Below are 20,788 nucleotides of genomic sequence, written 5' to 3' on the forward strand. Positions count from 1 at the left end.
TTTTCCTATCTCCACAACCTCTCCAGCATGTGTTGTCACTTGAGTTTTTCATCTTGGCCATTCTGATGGGTGTAAGGTGAAATCTCAGGGTTGTTTTGATTTGCATTTCCCTAATGGCTAATGAGGTTGAGCATTTCTTTAAGTGCTTTTCTGCAATTCGATATTCCTCTACAGAGAATTCTCTGTTTAGCTCTGTTCCCCATTTTTTAAGTGGATTACGTGGTTTGCTGTTTTTCAGCTTCTTTAGTTCTTTATATATACTGGATATGAGTCCTCTGTCAGATAAAGCATTGGAGAAGATTCTTTCCCAATCTGTAGGCAATTGCTTTGTTTTGATGACGGTTTCCTTTGCTTTGCAGAAGCTTTTCAGTTTCATGAGGTCCCATTTATTGATTGTTGCTCTTAGAGCCTGTGCTGTTGGTGTTCTGTTCAGGAAGTTTTCTCCTGTACCTATGAGTTCTAGGGTATTCCCCACTTTTTTTTCTAGCCGATTTAATGTGTCTGGTTTTAAGTTGAGGTCTTTGATCCACTTGGACTTCAGTTTTGTGCAGGGTGATAAGTATGGATCTATTTTTATTTTTCTACATGTAGACAACCAGTTGGACCAGCACCATTTGTTGATGATGCTTTCTTTTTTCCATTGTATGGTTTTGGCGTCTTTGTCAAAGATCAGGTGTCCATAAGTGTGTGGGTTTATTTCTGGGTCCTCTGTTCGGTTCCATTGATCCACCATTCTGTTTCTATGCCAGTACCATGCAGTTTTTAAAACTGTTGCTCTATACTACAACTTAAGATCAGGGATGGAGATACCTCCAGAAGATCTTTTATTGTAGAGGATTGTTTTGGCAATTCTGGGTTTCTTGTTATTCCATATGAAGTTAAGAATTTTTTTTCCAGGTCTGTAAAGAATTGTGTTGGTAATTTGATGGGAATTGCATTGAATCTGAAATTACTTTTGGTAAGATGGCCATTTTTACTATGTGAATTTTGCCAAGCCATGAGCATGGGAGATTTTTCCATCTTCTCATATCTTCTTCTAATTCTTTCTTCAGAGACTTGAAATATTTTTCATACAAGTCTTTGACTTCTTTGGTTAGGGTTACTCCGAGGTACCTTATGTCATTTGTGGCTATTGTGAAGGGTGTTGTTTCCTTAATTTCTTTCTCAGCCCTCTTTTCTTTTGTATATAGGAGGGCTACTGATTTTTTTTTTTTGAGTTAATTTTGTATCCGGCCACTTTGCTGAAGGTGTTTATCAGCTGTAGGAGTTCCCTGGTAGAGTTTTTGGGATCACTCACGTATACTATCATATCATCTGCAAATAGTGATAATTTGACTTCTTCCTTTCCAATTTGTATCCCCTTGATCTCCTTCAACTGTCTTATTGCTCTAGCAAGGACTTCCAGAACTATGTTGAAGAGATATGGAGAGAGTGGGCAGCCTTGTCTTGTCCCTGATTTCAGTGGGATTGCTTTAAGTTTCTCTCCGTTCAGTTTGATGTTGGCTATAGGCTTGCTGTATATCTCCTTTACTATGTTTAGATATGTGCCTCGTATCCCTGATCTCTCCAATACTTTAAACATGAATGGATGTTGGATTTTGTCAAATGCTTTTTCAGCATCTAGGGAGATTATCATGTGGTTTTTTTTTCTTTCAGTTTGTTAATATGGTGGATCACTTTCATGGATTTCCGTATATTGAACCACTCCTGCATACCTGGGATGAAGCCTACTTGGTCATGGTGGATGATATCTTTGATGTGTTCTTCTATTCGGTTTGCGAGTATTTTGTTGAGTATTTTTGCATCAATGTTCATAAGGGAGATTGGCCTGAAATTCTCTTTCTTTGTTGAGTCTTTGTGAGGTTTAGGTACCAAGGTGACTGTGGCTTCATAGAGTGAGTTTGGTAATGTTCCTTCTGTTTCTATTTTGTGGAATAGTTTGAAGAGAATTGGTGTTAGCTCTTCTTTGAAGGTCTGGTAGAATTCTGCGCTGAAGCCATCTTGTCCTGGGCTTTTTTTTGGATGGGAGATTTTCCATGACTGCTTCTATTTCCTTGGGGAATATAGGACTATTTAATTGATTTACTTGGTCCTGATTCAGCTTTGGTAAGTCAAATCGATCAAGAAAATTGTTCATTTCATTTAGATTTTCAAATTTTGTGGCATATAGACTTTTGAAGTAAGTCCTAATGATTGTTTGGATTTCCTCAGTGTCTGTAGTTATGTCTCCCTTTTCATTTCTGATTTTGTTGATTTGGGTGGTGTCTCTCTGCCTTTTAGTTAGCTTGGCTAATGGTTTGTCGATCTTGTTGATTTTCTCAAAGAACCAGCTCTTGGTTTCATTGATTCTTTGAATTGTTTTATTTGTTTCTAATTGATTGATTTCAGCCCTGAGTTTGATTATTTCCAGCTGTCTACTCCTTTTTGGTGTGTCTGCTTCTTCTTTTTCTAGGGTTTTTAAGTGAGCCATTAAGTTGCTTGTATGCGCTGTCTCAAATTTCTTCTTGAAGGCACTTAGTGCTATGAACTTTCCTTTTAGCACTGCCTTTCTTGTGTCCCACAAGTTTGGGTATGTTGTGTCTTAATTTTCATTGAGTTCTAGGAAGACTTTAATTTCTTTCTTTATTTCTTCTCTGACCCAGCTGTCATTTAGTAACAAGTTGTTCAGTTTCTATGTGTGTGTAGGATTTTTGCTATTTCTGTTGTTATTGAGGTCTAGCTTTATTCCATGGTGATCAGACAGGATACAAGGGATTATTTCAATCTTCTTGTATCTGTTGAGGCTTGCTTTGTGACCAACTATGTGGTCTATTTTGGAGAAGGTTCCATGAGGTGCTGAGAAGAAAGTAAATTTTTTTGTGTTTGGGTGTAAGGTTCTGTAAATGTCTGTTAGGTCCATTTGATTCATGACCTCTGTTAGAGATACTGTTTCTTTGTTTAATTTCTGTTTAGTTGACCTGTGCTTTGTTGAGAGTAGGGTGTTGAATCTCTCACTACTATTGTGTGGGGATCTATGTGTGGTTTAAGTTTTATCAATGTTTCTTTCACAAATGTGGGTGCCCTTGTATTTGTGGCATAGGTGTTCAGGATTGTGATGTCTTCTTGGTGGAATTTTCCCTTGATGAGTATGAAGTGTCCTTCCCCATCTCTTTTGATTAATTTTGGTTGAAAGTCTATTTTATCAGATATTAGAATGGCTACTCCTGCTTGCTTCTTGCATCCATTTGCTTGGAAAGCCGTCTTCCATCCCTTTACCCTCAGGTAATGTCTATCTTTGTGACTTAGGTGTGGTTCTTGTATACAACAGATGCTGGGTTTTGTTTATGCATCCATTCTGTTAGTCTGTGTCTTTTTATTGGAGAATTAAGTCCATTAATATTGAGAGAGATTAATGACCAGTGGCTGTTAGATCCTTTGACTTTGATGTTGGCTGTGGTCATACGGTTGTGTTGTGGTTGCTTTTTGTTTTACTGTAGTGGGGTTATTTATTTCCTGTGTTTTTTGAATGTAGCTAGTTTTCTTGGGTTGTATTTTCCCTTCTAGTGTCTTCTGTAATGCTGGATTTGTTTGTAGGTATTGTTGAAATTTGTTTTTGTCATTGAATATCTTGTTTTCTCCATCTATGAGGACTTAGAGTTTTGCAGGGTATAGTAGCCTGGGCTGACATCTGTGTTCTCTTAGGGTCTGCATGATATCCGTCCAGGCCCTTCTGGCTTTCATAGTCTCTGTTGAAAAGTCAGGTGTGATTCTAATGGGTTTGTCATTATATGTTACTTGGCCTTTTTCTCTTGCAGCTTTTAGTTTTTTTTTTTTCTTTGTTCTGTATACTTATTGTTTTGATTATTATGTGGCGGGAGGATTTTCTTTTCTGGTCTAATTTATTGGGTGTTCTATAGGCCTCTTGTATTCTTATTAGCCTCTCCTTTATGTTGGGGAAATTTTCTTCAATGATTTTTTTGAAAATATTTTCTGGGCCTTGGAGAAGGGAGTCTTCTTTTTTCTCTATACCTATTATTCTTAGGTTTTGTCTTTTCATATTGTCTTGGATTTCTTGGATGGTCTGTGTCAGGAATTTTTTGGATTTGACATTTTCTTTGACAGATACATCGATTTCTTCCATTGTATCTTCCACACCTGAGATTCTTTCTTCCATTTCTTGTAGCCTATTGGTTATGCTAACCTCTGTAGTTCCTGCTTTCTTCCCTAAGTTCTTTCTCTCCACCATTTCTTCCATTTGTGTTTTTTTTTTTAATTTTTCCAATTCTATCGTCAGGTCTTGAGCTATTTTGTTGGTTTCCTTCATCTGTCTGACTGTATTTTCATGTTTTCCCTCAATTCCTTCGGCTGTTTGTTTGAACAATCTACTGTTTCTTTTATTTCATTCAGTGATTTAAGCATTTCCTCTCTAAAGGCCACAAACTGTTTGGCTGCAGCTTGCTCTATTTCTTTTTGTATTTTATTTGTTTCCTCTGTTATCTTCTTCATGAGCATAGATGTTAGGTCATCTCCTTGAATTTCAATTATGCTGGGGTATCTATTTGCCCCTGGAAACTGGGTTCTGGAGATGCCATATTGCTCTGGCTTTTGTTGGTTGAACTTTTACGCTGTCCTCTACCCATTGGGCTATCTTATTTGTTTGAAGTTAGTTTCTGGTTGTTCCTGGACTCTTGTAGTGGAGAGAATCCCTTTGGCAGGAAGATGGTTTTTCCTGAAGGAAGCCTTCTCAGCTTTTTGGGTATAGTCACTGGATGGCCGGTGTTTTTCAGGAGTTGCTACAGCTTACCTCAGGCATAGAGACCTGGGTGGTAACTGTGGTCCTGATTAGTCAAGAGGGCTCTCCTCTCACCGGGAGAAGTCCTGGAGACAGCTGCCCTCCTTCTGGGTTTCTTGCTGTAAATTTAGTGATCAGCTGCTGTAACCTGTGTTTCGTGGTTTTGTCAGTTTTGTTAGGGATAACTGGTTGCCCCTTGGAGCAGTATCTGGGGGTTGATCTCAGGGTTCCTGGTCTTTTGTAGGTCTGGGGTTAGGGCTCTGTGCCCCAGAACCCAAGAGATAATCTGTGGCGGGTGAGTACTGCTCTCCTGGTAACAGCAGGCTATCTGGGACACAGCAGTTCCCTGGGTTGGGTCAGTCTGTGGGACCTTTTCCGGGGATATACTGGGTTGCCTAAGTCCGTCCCCTTTGCTTCGTTCCTTGTTCCTTGTGAGGGTTTCTCCAGACAGTGACTCTAAGACTCTGGTGTCTTGGGGCACACAGTTCTGTCTGTAAGGAGTAGTTGGTACAAAGCTGGCCTCTGGGCTGGCGGAGCGTGAGCCCACCTACTAGTCTGCAGGAGCTGGGTTCCCAATAACTCTGTGCTCCCTGCTTGGGCCCGGATCTGTGATGCCTGGGTGTACTTGCCTGTTTGCGATCTGCGGTCTGCTAGACTTTCCCCAGGCAAAGCCTAGGTGACCCCAGCAGCATGGTTTCTTCCTTCCCTGTGGGGCCCTATCTGGACAGGGGTTCCCAGTCTCTGTTGTACTGGGGCATGCAGCTCGTCTGTACCGGTGAGCTAGGTGTGCAGCTGCTCTCTGTGTGGCGGGAGCTCAGTTGTGATGGCGGCAGGTGCCCGTGGTCCGAGAGACCTTTCAGGGAAAATCCTGGGTGACCCGTGATCAGACTCGCAACTTTGCTTCCCCGTGGGGTTTTCTTGCGACTGGGACTCCCAGTCTCAGGCACCCTTGTGCCCACCGATCAGCCTGGGAAAGTGATCAGGTCGTGCAGGTGTGTGGCTTTAGCCTGGAGACCCAAAGCCCGCGTTACCCGGGATTTCTTCCGGGTTCTGGCTGGGCAGCCGAGAGTGGACCTGACCGATTCCCACGCTGTGGGAGCCTCCCCTCACCTGGGAAACAAGATCACTGTAGTTTTAGGGCCCAGAGTTCAGTCTCCTGGTCGCTGCATGGAGAGTGCTGTCTCGATTCTCAGACACAGTGCTCTCCCGGCGCTGCCATCTTGGCTCCCCCATGGCATTGCCTCGAATATTTTTATGAAGGCTTTTTGTGCTATGAACTTTCTTCTTAGCACTGCTTCATGGTATCCTATATGTTAGGGTAAGTTTTACCTTCATTTTCATTGAATTTTAGGAAGTCTTTAAATTTTTATTTCCTCCCTAACCCAGTTGTTACTGAGTAAAGAGTTGTTCAGTTTCCATGTGTGTATAGGCTTTTTGCTATTTCTGTTATTGTTGAGATGTAGTTTTAGACTTTGGTGGTCTGATAAAATACAAGGGATTATTTCAGTCTTCTTGTATGTGTTGAGGCTTGCTTTGTGCCTGAACGTATGGTCAATTTTGGCAAAGGTTCCATGAGGTGCTGAAAGAAGGTATACTCTTTTGTGTTTGGTGAAAGGTTCTGCAGACATCTATTAGGTCCATTTGATTTAAGACCTCTGTAAGTGTCATTATTTCTCTGTTTAGCTTATGTCTCAATGAACTGACCCTTGGTGAGAGTGGGATGTGAAGTCTTCCACTATTAAGGTTTTGGAATCAATGTGTGATTTAAGCTTTAATAATGTTTCTTTGACAAATGCAGTAGCCTTTGTGTTTGGTGCATAGATATTCAAGATTGCGATGTCCTCATGGTGGATTTTTCCTTTGATGAGAATGAAGTGTCCCTCTCCATCTTTTTGATAAATTTCGGTGGAAAGTCTATTTTATTAGCTATAAAGTCTATTTTATTAGGTATTAGGATGGCTTTTTCAGCTTGCTTCTTGGATCTGTTTGATTGGAAAATCTTTTTCTGACATTTCACTCTGAGGTAGTGTCTATCTTTGTGGCAGGGTGGTGTTTCTTGATTGAAGCAGGATGTTGGATCCTGTTTCCCTATCCAATCTGTTAGTCTGTGTCTTTTTAAAAAATATTTATTTATTTATTTATTCATTACAATCTATTCACTTTGTATCCTTGCTGTAGCCCCCTCCCTCATCTCCTCCTAGTCCAACCCACCCTTCCTCTTTTCCCACTATCCCCTTTTCCTTGTCTACTGATAGGGGAGGTCCTCCTCCCCTTCTATCTGACCCTAGCCTATCAGGTCTCATCAAGGCTGGCTGCATGATCTTCTTCTGTGGACCGGTAAGGCTGCACGCCTCAGTGGGAGGTGATCAAAGAGCCAGTCACTGAGTTCATGGCAGAGGTAGCTCCTGCTCCCCTTACTAGGCAACCCACTTGGAAACTGAGTCACCTATGGGCTTCTTCTGAGCAGGGTGTCTAGGTCCTCTTCATACAAGGTCCTTGGTTGAAGTATTGATCTCTGCAGAATTCTCTGAGCCCAGGTTTTTTGGCTCTGTTGTTCTCCTTGTGGAGTTCCTGTTCCCTCCAGGCTTTTCTATCACTGTCTCCTTTCATGAGGTTTCTGGTACTCTATCCAAAGTTTGGCTATGACTCTCAGTATCGCCTTCAATACCCTGGTGGGTAGTCTTTCAGAGGACTGCTGTGGAAGGCTCCTGTTCTTTTTTTTGTCTTCTTCTACTACCAATGTCTATCCTGTTTGCCATTCTGAGTGAGGTTTTGGCCTCTTCCCTAGGGTCCTCCTTGTTTCTTTAGAACTATAGATTTTAGTGCGTTTTTCCTATATTATGTAGCTAATATCCACTTATAAGTTAGTGTATACTATTGGTGTCTTTCTGCTCTGGATTACCTCAGTCAATATAATCTTTTCCAGTTCCTACCATTTGACTGCAATTTCATGATTTTCTTGTTTTTTTTTTAATTAAATTTTTAATTTTATATTAATTAAAGTTTATTCACTTTCTATCCCACATGTATCCCTCCTCACTCATCCCCTCCTAGCCCCATCCTCCCTCCCTATTCTCCACCCATGCCCATCCCCTAGTCCACTGATACGGGAGGTCCACCTCCCCTTCCATCTGATCCTAGTCTATCAGGTCTCATCAAGACTGGCTGCATTGTCTTCCTCTGTGGCCTGATAAGGCTGCACCCCCTGATGGGGAGGTGATCAAAGAACAAGCTACTGAGTTCCTGTCAGAGACAGTTCCTGTTCCCCTTACTAGGAAACCCACTTGCATACTGAGCTGCCGTGGGCTACATCTGTGTAAGGGTTCTAGGTTGTTGCCATCCATGATCCTTCCTTGGTTGGAGTATCAGTCTCAGAAAACACCCCTGTCCAGATTTTTTGGTTCTATTGCTCTCCTTGTGGAGCTTCTGTCCCCTCCAGGTCTTTCTATCTCCCCCTTCATTCATAAGATTCCCTGCACTCTCCCCAAAGTTTGGTTATGAGTCTCAGCATCTGCTTTGATACCCTGCAGGGTAGAGTCTTTCAGAAGCCCTCTATGGTAGGCTCCTGTCCTGTTCCCTTTTTCTACCACTTTTTATCAAATGGCAGAGAAACATTTAAAGAGATGGTAACATCCTTAGGTATCAGAAAAATGCAAATCAAATGACCTGAGATTTCACCTTACACCCATCAAATGATTAATCCTCATTTAGAAAGACAAATGGGATGTGCATTGAACTTATGACAGGAGTCTACCACAAAAGGCATCTGAAAGACTCTACCTAGCAGTGTTTCAAAGCAGACACTAAGACTCATAACCAAACCCTCGGCAGAGTGCAGGGAATCATATGATAGAAGGGAAGTTAGTATGATATGGAAAGGATAGGAGCTCTACAAGGACCAAACATATCTGGGCACAGGGTCTTTTCTGAGACTGACACTCAACCAAGGACCATCTATGGATATAACCTAGAACTTCTGCTCGGATGTGGCCCGTGGTAGCTCAGTAACCAAGTAATTTTCCAAAATAAGGGGAACAGGACTATTTCTAACAGGATCTCAAGGGCAGGCTCTTTAACCTCCCCCTGCCCAGGGGAGGAGCAGTCCTGTTAGGCCACAGAGGAGGACTTTGCAGCCGGCCCTGAAGATACCTGATAAAACAGGGTCAAATGAAAGGGGAGGAGGTCCTCCCCTATCAGTGGACTTGGAAAGGGGCAGGGAGAAGACCAGGGATGGAGTGTGGGGTTGGGGAGGGAATGAGGGAATGGGATACAGCTGGGACACAGAGTTAACAAAATGTAACTAATAAGAAAAATAAAATTTAAAAAAAAAGAAAAGAAAAAAAAAGGGAATCAACTGTAGAATAATAAGAATCAACATAAACTTATTAATATATATTACATTTATATATGCCATATATAAGTATATATATATGAGCATATAGGCATATAAGGCATATATATTATATACATAAATATTCCAGTTTTCTTCTTTAATAATCTATTTCTTCTAATTTGTGTCTTTTTCTGCTATATATGTTAAATGTTTTCAGAAGTTGTTGATAGCTTTATGGTTTTATTCATAATAAAAACAAAAAAATAAAAGACAAAAAAAAAGAAAAAAAAAGAATTAACTCCTTCCAAGAAATTTGGTCAGTGTTTTATCACAACAATAGTAAACAAATGAAAGTATCAAAAAAAAAAAAAAGAATTCAAGTGACAACACATGCTGGAGAGGATGTGGAGAAAGGGGGAACCCTCTTCCATTGCTGATGGGAATGTAAACTTGTCCTACCACTTTGGAAATCAATCTGGCCTTTTCTCAGACAATTAGTAATAGTGTTACCTCAAGATCCAGCCATACTACTCCTAGGCATATATCCAAAAGATGCTCAAGAATACAACGAAGACATTTGTTCAACCATGTTTGTAGCAGCTTTATTTGTAATAGCCAGAACCTGGAAACAACCCAGATGCCCCTCACTTGACGAATGGATACAGAAAATGCGGTATATTTACACAATGGAATACTACTCAGCAATTAAAAACAAGGAAATTATGAAATTTGCAGGCAAATGGTGGAATCTATAAAAGATCATCCTGAGTGAGTTATCCCAGAAGCAGAAAGACACACATGGTATATACTAACTTATAAGTGGATGTTAGACATATAATATAGGATAAACCTACAAAAATCTGTATACCTAAAGAAGCTAATCAAGAAGGAGGACTTTGGGTAAGATGCTCAGTCCTCATTCATAGAGGCAAAGGAGATGGACATCATTGAGCATTCCTTTAAGCGTATCTCTCCCATTTGATATTCCTCTGTTGAGAATCCTTTGCTTATCTCTGTATCCCATTTTTTAAAAAGTTTCATTTATTTATTTATTTATTTATTTACCTATTTATTTATTTATTTATTTGTTTGTTTATTTATTTATTTAACATGTATATAATTTTCTGTCTGCATGGCGACCTATGCACCAGAAGAGGGCACCAGATCTCATTATAGATCATTATGAGTCATCATGTGGTTGCCTGGAATTGAACTCATGGCCTCTGGAAGAGCAGCCAGTGCTCATAACCTCTGTGCCATCTCTCAAGCCCTGTTCCCCATTTTTTAATTGGATTAATTGGTTTATTGTTGCTTAACATTTTCAGTTCTTTATATATTCTGGATATCAGCCTTCTGTCAGATGTAGGGTTGATGAAGGTCCTTTCCCAGTCTGCAAGCTGTCATTTTGTTCTTATGACAGTGTCCTTTGCTTTACAGAACTTTTTCAATTTCATGAAGTTCCCTTATTGATTGTTGACCTTAGAACCTGTGCTGTTGGTGTTTTGTTCAGGAAATTGTCTCCTGTGCCAATGGGGTCAAGTCTCTTCCCCACTTTTTCTTCTAACAGATTTATTGTGTCTGGTATTATGTTGAGCTCTTTGATCCACTTGGACTTTACTTTTGTGCAGGGTGATATATATGGGTCTATTTGCCTTATGTTCATGTAGACATCCAATTAGATCAGCACCATTTGTTGAAGATGCTGTCTTTTTCCCATTGTATGGTTTTCGCTTCTTTGTCAAAAATCAATTATCCTTAGTGTGTGGGTTTATTTCTGTGTCTTCTATGCGATTCCACTGATCCACCACTCTGTTTCTATGCCAGTACCATGCTGTTTTTATTACTATATGTCAGCTTGAGATCATGGATGGAGATACCTCCAGATGATTTGTTGTTGAACAAGATTGTGTTGGCAATGCTGAGTCTTTATGTTTTTTTTTCATATGAAGTTGAGAATTGTTCTATCAAGTGCTGTAAAGAATTGTGTTGGTAATTTGATGGGAATTGCATCGAATCTGTAGATTGCTTTTGGCAGGATAACCATTTTCACTATGTTAATCCTACCAATCTATGAGCATGGGAGATCTTTCCATCTTCTGATATCTTCTTCAATTTCTTTCTTCAGAGACTTGAAGTTTTTTCTTTTCATACAAGTTTGTCACTTGCATTGTTAGAGTCACATCAAGGTACTTCATATTATTTGTGGCTATTGTGAATGATGTAGTTTCCCTAATTTCTTTCTCAGGCTGTTTGTCTTTTGTATACAGGAGGGCTTCAGATTCTTTAGAGTTAATTTTATATCCAGCCACTTTGTTGAAGGTGTTTATCAGTTGAAGGATTTCTCTGGTAGAATTTTATGGATCATCTTCCTCAGGGGATGGTGCAGCCATGCCAGGCCACAGAGCAAGATGATGTAGCCAGTCCTGGTGAGACCTAATAGGCTAGGATCAGATAGAAATGGAGGAGGGCCTTCCCTATCAGCAGTCTAGGGAAGGGGCTCAGGAGGAGAAGATGGAGGGTGGGTGGGACTAGGAGACAAGGGAGGGAGCTACAGCCAGGATACAAAGTGAATAATTTAATAAATAAATAAATTAAAAAAAGAAAAATATATTTTAGATTGTTATCTTTTCCTTATATTATTATCTCTTTATGTTAATATTGCTTGTGATATATTAATAAATTATAGATGTATAATTAATAAAAATTATTATATATATATATGGTTTGTGCATTTCCAACTTTAAAATGAGAATAATGCTACTATTCTTTTAATCTGGAGACCAAGGCTTGAATTAATTATTATCAGAAAGCTTTTATTTATTTAATATTTATTTCTTTTGTTTTACCTATATGAAGGTTTTACTTTTATGTATGTCTCTGTACCCACTAGCGTGGCACATCAGAGAAGGCAATGGATTTCCCAGAGAAAGAGTTACAGGTAGTTTTGAGCCATCATGACATTGCTGGGAATCTACTCTGCAAGATATAAATGTACTCTTAAGGAGTGATCCATCTCTCCAGCCCATATCTTGAAACTTAAAGAAAAAAAAAAAGAACATCAAACATCACTGTGTACCAGTGTTGGTGAGAGAATCAGATGTTTGGCTCTGGTGATTAGGACGAATCCATTCCTCTATTAGATTATTAAAATCAATTATTAAAATAATAATTATTAAAATTATTATTATTATTATTATTAAAATCAATAGGATTAGTTTTCTAAGGCATGAGACTCAGGTTCCATAAAGTATAACTTTTCTATAGAATGGGAATGCATTTATTAGCTATTATATGCTATTTATACAGGAGATACATGAAAGATATATAGAAATGTAAGCTATGATGTACAGTCTAGAACATCAAAAGTTAAAGAGACCGTTAATCAAGAATTAGTAGGGAAAACATAATGTTGATATAGACATACTGTCTATAGATACACAGTTTCAAGTTTGATGTATAATCTTTTTTATTTTCAGGTATAAGAAATATTTTTCCACTGTGTTCTTAAGATGCACACACTTCTCACTTATGTCCTCATTAAAGAGTGTCCTTTATTTCCAAGCTGGGCTTGGAGTCCTGGCCAATATGTTTCTCCTTTTTCTCTATACTTTCATAATCGTAGGTCACAGACCTAAGCCCGTGGACCTGACCTACTGTCAACTGTCCTTTGCTCACCTAATAATGGTCCTCACTGGAGGGGACATGTGGCTTACAGACATATTTGAGTCACTGAACATTGAAAATGACTTCAAATGTAAGACAATTTTTTACATAAGCAGGGTGATGAGAGGCCTCTCTATCTGCATCACCTGCCTCCTGAGTGTGTTCCAGGCTGTCACTATCAGTCCCAGTAACTCCTTGATGGCAAAATTTAAAAATAAACTAAAAAAATACACGATCAATGCTTTCTTCTTTATTTGGTTATTCAATTTGACCTTCAGTGGCAGACTTATCTTCTATGTTGGTGGTTTTACCAATGTGAGTGAGAAAAACCAGATGAAGGTCACTAAATCCTGCTCACTATTTCCTAAGAACTACATAATCAAGGAATTAATAGTAATAGTGACTGTCTTCAGAGATGTGTTTCTTATAGGAGTCATGCTGACCACAAGTGCATACATGGTGATTATCCTGTTCAGACATCAGAGGCAATGCAAGCATCTTCACAGCATCAGCCACCTGAGAGTGTCCCCTGAGAAAAGGGCCACCCAGAACATCTTGCTGCTGGTGGTTTTCTTTGTGATCATATACTGGGTGGACTTCATCATCTCATCTACCTCATTCCTTGTGTGGATATATGACCCCTTCACCTTGACTATTCAGAAGTTTGTGATGAATGCCTATCCCACAATTACTCCTTTGATACAAATCAGTTATGATAAGAGAATAATAAGAATGCTGAAAATCTTGCAGGCAAAATGCCACTAGATTTTTTTAGAGACATTTTCCTCTTTTTTAAAAAATGATTCATTTATTTTCATTTGTATGTGTGAGTTTGGTGCCAATATGTATGCATGTGTGCTTTCCTGGTTTGCACAGAGGTCTGAAGAGGTCCAGGGATCAACCAGAACTGGGGATTCAGATGGGTATAGGCACCATGCTGTTGCAAAAACTAATATTTTTATAAATTACAGATTCATTTTAAATTTCAATTGTTCAAGTGGAAAAGTGAGATTTTTATATGATTTCTTCTTAAATTTCATTTATGAAAAAATAGAAAACATTCCACAGCAATGTGCCTTAATCCTTCTCCTCTCCTTCATCCTGGTTAATCTGGAAGTAATGCAATTATAACTCTTGAAGATTATTGAAGATTGTCTTCAAATAGTCTTTGGTGAGATATTTCAAATACCTTTTGGAGAAAGGCACCTCATGACAGTGATCTTGTTCTTGCTCCATTTGATGGTCACAACCATGGTCACAACCCCTCTTCCAAGATTCCCAGCTTTCTCTTTCATCTTGATCCTATCCTGGAGGACCTGCTCAAAACTGGCAGTATCCATAATTCCATCTTCTACAGGATGTGTGCAATCAAGGATAAAATTAAAAGTCTGCTTCTTTTTTTTGCCTCCCACTTGCCACAAGCTTTTTCACAGGTGTCATGGTAGCAGAGGAGGCCTTTTCATATGATTTTTAAATAATTTGTGTTATTACATATATACATTCTTTGACATTGTTCTGCCAAGGAATATAAAGTCTTAAGTTCACTGTACACTATAAACTGGTATTTCCACATGAATTCTCCTTCTCCTTTTTTCTTTATATCATAAAAGTGTCCTTGATGTTGAGGTTACTTAAAAGAAGCTCTTTGCTGAGAGTGACATTTTAAGCCTTTCTGTTGAAAACATTTTAATTTACTCTTAGTCACCAAAAGTAGTTTAAGAGTAGCATTGATCCTGTTTACTAATTAAAATTTCTCTGGATCATAAAAATAATGTGATCGTAAATTTACCATTTTTACCACATTTATTCAAAGAGTCTTATAAGAAAATTCCCTAACTCATTTAATCTACATTTATTGAAATATTTTTAGTAAATAAAAATTATTTACATACACATACATGATGTACAACGTGGTTTTGTGAATGTGTGAATGCTGTTATGTGTGTCCACAAATGAAGGATGTGTTTATGTATACATGTTGGCCAAGAGACAATAGCTCCTGTTCTTCAGAAGCCTTGGCCTCCTGTTTTGATAGAGTGTCTCTCGCTGTACATTGGGCTTGCCAAATAGGTCCAGATGGTTGCCCCATGGATTCTCTTGTCTCTGTCTCTCTGGCTCTGAGATTACAAGTGTTCATCACCATACCCTACCATTTAAAAACTATGTTTTTCCTCTATTGAAAAAAGTTTTTTTCATACAATGTGTTTGACCAGATTTCCCCTTTTTCTAGTCCTCCCTGTTCATTCTCATCTCTTCTTCCACTCAGATCCACACCCTTTCTGTCTTTTGTAGGTAACACACAGGCCTGTAAGCAAAAATAGGAAAGTGAGAACAATTAGTCTCATAATAGGGGCATTTCAGGCAAAGGGAGGACTCCTGTCAGAATAAGGGAGTTGAAGTGGGTTATTTGCACTATCTGAGGTCCTTCTCCAGTGTTTGGACTGACTGGATCTGTATCTCCACAAGACCAGACCCCATTGATAGCTAGGCTATGCAGGATCATCTGGTGTGAAAGATGTAAAGGAAGCAGATGAAGAAGTCTGTGAGGCTGGATCATCTGGAGCTAGCCACTTTGAAGCTATCTTAGATGTAGATTTTAAGGAAACACCTAGATTTGGCAGGGTATTAGAACAAATGCATACATTAGGAGAAGAAGATAAAGTTACATAGGCTAGGGAAAAACAGTCCCTTAAGAGAAAATGTTGCCTCACAGCCGGAACAGACTTTTATTTTATTTTATTTTATTTTTTTTTTAATTTTTTTATTTTTATTTTATTTTTCTTTTTAGTTACATTTTGTTAACTCTGTGTCCCAGCTGTATCCCGCTCCCTCATTCCCTCCCCAACCCCACACTCCCTCCCTGGTCTCCTCCCTGCCCCTTTCCAAGTCCCCTGATAGGGGAGGACCTCCTCCCCTTTCATCTGACCCTGTTTTATCAGGTATCTTCAGGGCTGGCTGCAAAGTCCTCCTCTGTGGCCTAACAGACTGCTCCTCCCCTGGGGTGGGGGTCAAACAGCCTGCCCTTGAGATCCTATTAGAAATAGTCCGTGTTCCCCTTACAGAGAATTCTCGAAAGAGGAACGTCGAATGGCAGAGAAACACTTAAAGAAATGCTCAACCTCATTAGCCATTAGGGAAATGCAAATCAAAACGACCCTGAGATATCACCTTACACCCATCAGAATGGCCAAGATGAAAAACTCAAGTGATAGCACATGCTGGAGAGGTTGTGGAGAAAAGGGAACCCTCCTCCATTGCTGGTGGGAATGTAAACTGGTTCAACCACTCTGGAAGTCAATCTGGCGCTTTCTCAGACAACTAGGAGTAGTGCTACCTCAAGACCCAGCTATACCACTCCTAGGTATATACCCAAAATTTGCTCAAGTACACAACAAGGACATTTGTTCAACCATGTTCATAGCAGCTTTATTTGTAATAGCCAGAACTTGGAAACAACCCAGATGTCCATCAACGGAGGAATGGATACAGAAACTGTGGTATTTTTACACAATGGAATACTACTCAGCAATCAAAAAGGAAGAAATCATGAAATTTGCAGGCAAGTGGTGGGATCTAGAAAAGATCATTCTGAGTGAAATATCCCAGAAGGAGAAAGACAAACTTGGTATATACTCGCTTATATAGACCTACAAGACATGATAAACATAATGAAATCTACACACCTAAAGAAGATAATCAAGAAAGTGGACACAGGCGAAGGTGATTAATCCTCATTTAGAAAGACAAATGGGATGTGCATTGAACTTATGACAGGAGTCTATCACAAAAGGCATCTGAAAGACTCTACCTAGCAGTGTTTCAAAGCAGACACTAAGACTCATAACCAAACCCTCAGCAGAGTGCAGGGAATCATATGAAAGAAGGGAAGTTAGTATGATATGGAAAGGATAGGAGCTCCACAAGGACCAAATATATCTGGGCACAGGGTCTTTTCTGAGACTGACACTCAACCAAGGACCATCTATGGATATAACCTAGAACTTCTGCTCGGATGTGGCCTGTGGTAGCTCAGTAACCAAGTAGTTTTCCGGAACAGACTTTTAAAGACCTTTTTCAAGAAGAAGCCAAAACTACCCCAGAGATCTTCCAGGTTGTTGGATTAAGCATTGAGGAGAACAGTAACTCCTGTGTCACCCTAGGCCCATAGCTTGAGTGAGGAGACTCCTATTCTCACCATGCTCCAAGGGGAAAGAGGAAAAAACATTTCTGTTCCACACAGACCCAGAGTTCATTGAATACCGAGAAAAAGTTTGTTAGAACTCAAAGTGGCCTTCAGAGGTGAGAGGAGCTCTATGGAGTTTGCTTTGTGCAGGACAATGGACAGTGCTTCAAGCTGGGTGCTTGTGAGCAGCTCTGTGAGCCAGAGGCTCCAAGATGTGCGTTTGTGTTTTTCCATAAGAATTTACAGCAAGCAGTCAAAAATTCCTTTTTTGTTTTAGTAAAAGAAGAATACAGCTTTCTGAATTAATGCTAGAGCAATGTCCCCTTTCTGCTGCCTCAGATTTAGCACAAAACTAGCACTTGATTAAACAGCACACCTCTCCCATTAGCCAATATTTAACATTTTTTATGATACATTTGCTTTATTATCAGTGCCTAGAGTAAATAAAGTCTAGTACATTAGCAGAAAATGTTGTCTTAGGTTTACAGAAGAAGACGATGCAGCCAATCCTGATGAGATCTAATAGACTAGGATCAGAAGGAAGGAAAAGAAGACCTCTACTAACATTGGATTTGGGGAATGGCATGCATGTAGAGAGTGGAGGAAGGGAGGGATTGGGACAGGAAAAGGGAGGGAACCACAGGGGAGATACAAGGTGAATAAAGTGTAATTAATAAAGAATTAAAAAAAAAAAGAAATTCCCAAAGAGCATCATGTTTGTCATAATGTGTACAAATAGTACTTGTCTTAATGTCGCATGTGCTCTCTAGTTGGTGGATCTTAGTTCCACATCTTCAGATGTGATTATGTAGCCTGTAGGAACTACAGAAACTAAGAAAGCAAAATTAGATCATTGCCAGAATAGGGGTTGTTTTTGGGAGCAATAGAGAGCAGAATAGCAGGTTACAAGTATGTACTCAGGGAAATTGAGTAACAAGACTCCTTATGCAGGAAGGAGGGAGGTAAACACAGAAAGTCTGAGGAAAAATATGGTAAGTAGAAGAACACAATTGATCAGATATGGAAACAGGAAACTGGATGGGCTCTTCGGTAAGGGCGAGGAAGATATATACAAAAAGAGGTAGTTAGGTAAAATAACAACATGGGTTGCTGAAAATGACAGAAGGAATCATTCTGTTTCCTGAAGACTCAGCTATAACTCTCCTGGGAACATACCCAAAAGATGTTCAAACATACAACAAGGACACTTGCTCAACAATGTTCCTAGCAGCTATATTCAGAATAGCCAGCATCTGGTAGCAACATAGCTGTCCCTCAACCAAAGAATGGATAAAGAAACCGTGGCACATTTACATAATATTAATACTATTCAGCTTATTAAAACAAAGAAATCATGATTTTTTTTCAGGCAAATGGTTGGAACTAGGAAAGATTATCCTCAGTGAGGTAACCCAGACCCAGAAAGACACACATGGTATGCAGTCCCTTCTAAGTGGACTTTAGCCATATACTACAGAAGGTAAAAAGCAATAAATCAAGCAATCCAATTGAAAAATGGGGTACAGAGCTAAAGAGAGAATTATCTTTAGAGGAATATCGAAGGTCAGAGAAAAACTTAAAAGATGTTCAGCATCCTTAGCCATCAGAGAGATGCAATTCAAAACAACCCTGAGATTTCACCTTACACCCATCAAAATGGCTCAGATCAAGAATTCAAGTGACAACACATGCTGGAGAGGATGTGGAGAAAGGGGAACCCTCTTTTATTGCTGATGAGAATGTAAACTTGTCCTACCACTTTGGAAATCAATCTAGCATGTTCTCAGAAAATTGGAATAGTGCTTCCTCAAGATCCAGCTATACCTAGGCATATATCCAAAAGATGCTCGAGTATACAACAAGGAAATGTGCTCAACCATTTTCGTAGCAGCTTTATTCATAATAGCCAGAACCTGGAAACAACCCAGATGTCCCTCAGTTGAGGAATGGATACAGAAATTGTGGTATATCTACACAATGGAATAATACTCAGCAGTTAAAAGCAAGGAAATTATGAAATTTGCAGTCAAACAGATTGAACTAGAAAAGATCATCCTGAATGAGGTATCCAAGAAACATAAAGACACTTATGGTATATACTCACCTGTAAGTGTTTCTTAGCCATATAATATAGGATAAACATACTAAAATCTGTACATGTAAGAAGGACGACCCTAGGTAAGATGATCAATCCTCATTCAGAAAGGCAAAAGGCATACACATTAAAAGAGGGAGAAAACAGTTGTTCATCTTTCTACTTTGGTAGTGTGTGAGGTAAGATCAGATAATCTCTAGTTTGAATTCTCCATGTTCAAAGAGTTGGGTAAGTATTGTTTCCAGGAATAGGGCCTTACTATCACCTGATAAGAGAACAAACAATAGCCTTGACATTACCTTGGATTTTTTTTGGAGATTCTCAGGGATCATCTTCAGCCAACAACTCAATGAGATATAACTGATTCCTAGTACTGGAAGCTTTACTTGGCAATCAGAGATTTCATTAGAGACTTTATTACCTTGTTGAGAAACTTGGCTGCTAAGTTTATCTCTTTCATGACCTGAAAGTCCTGAGCTCAGATCACTGTGGATTAAAGCTGGTACTCAGTAACAACAGGAAGAACAGAAAGCCTATTAACACATGGAAACTGAAAAACCTTTCTACTCAAGGACCACCGGGTCAGGGAAGAAATAAAGAAAGAAACTAAAAACTTCCTAGAATTCAATGAAAAAGAAGACACAACATAGCCAAACTTATGAGACACAGTGAAAGCAGTGCCAATGGGGAATTCATAGCACTAAGTCCCTTCTTTCAGAAATTGTAGAGTTCTTATGCTAGCATATTAAAAACATACCTTATAGCTCTAGAATAAAAAGAAGCCAACACACCCAAAAGAAATAGATGGCCAGAAATAATCAAACTCGGGGCTGAAATCACTAATTTAGAAACAATTAGAATGGTAGAAAGAATTAATGAAGCCCAGAGCTGGTTCATTGAGAAAATAAACAAGATAGAAGAACCCCTAGTCAAACTGACTAAAAGGCAGAGGGAGAATATCCAAATTAACAAACTCAGAAATGAAAAAAAAAGCCCATGTTCCACAAAATTGAAAAACTTTATTTTTGTTTTGTTTTTTTGTTTTTTGTTGAGAGACTTTTAATAACTGCCACTATTTCCTTAGGGGTTACAGGACTATTTAGTTTGCCTAGCCTTAATTTAACGTTTAAGTCCTATTTATCAACAAAATTATCTATGTTGTTCAGATTTTCCGATTTCATAGAATATAGGCTCACAGCCAAACATTGGGTGATGTGTAGGGAAACTTGTGAAAAAATGGGAGGAAAGAGAAAAGGATCTGCAGGTGACAGGAGCTTCATAATAAGACCAACATAGCCAACTAACCAGGGGCCAGAGAGGCTTGCTGGTACTGAAGCAACAATCATCAGGAACTGGACCTAGGACCCCTACAAAGATTTAGCTTATGGTAGGCTTAGGCCTCTTGTGGGTTCACTAGTAAGTGGAGACTGCATTGGACACAGACTCACTTGCCCTCTGTGAGATATAGGGTTGGTGAAGAACCCTTCCCAGTCTGTAGGCTGTTGTTTTGTTCTGATGACTGTGTCCTTTGCTTTACTTAAGCTTTTCATTTTCATGTGGCCTCATATGTTGATTGTTGATCTTAGAGGCTGTGCTTTTGGTGTTCTATTCAGGAAGTTGCCTCCTGCGCCCATGAGGTCAAGGTGGGAGGAGGGGTTTTAAGGAAGTAAGAAAGAGAGGGAGAGGGAGATAGATAGATAGATAGATAGATAGATAGATAGATAGATAGATAGATAGATAGAT

The 20,788-nt window shown here is 39.3% G+C and overlaps 1 protein-coding gene across 1 annotated transcript; it reads left to right on the forward strand.

The window, feature by feature from the left end:
- The first annotated feature begins 12,632 nt into the window (after positions 1 to 12,632).
- On the forward strand, positions 12,633 to 13,532 carry LOC129680254 (putative vomeronasal receptor-like protein 4). Its single transcript, XM_055611846.1, has one exon. It carries the CDS (start codon positions 12,633 to 12,635, stop codon positions 13,530 to 13,532), a length of 900 nt encoding a protein of 299 aa, XP_055467821.1.
- Positions 13,533 to 20,788: the final 7,256 nt, after the last annotated feature.

Source organism: Psammomys obesus, unplaced genomic scaffold (genome assembly GCF_907164565.1).
Source record: "Psammomys obesus unplaced genomic scaffold, mPsaObe1.curated_primary_1811, whole genome shotgun sequence".
In the NCBI taxonomy this organism is placed as follows: Eukaryota; Metazoa; Chordata; class Mammalia; order Rodentia; family Muridae; genus Psammomys; species Psammomys obesus.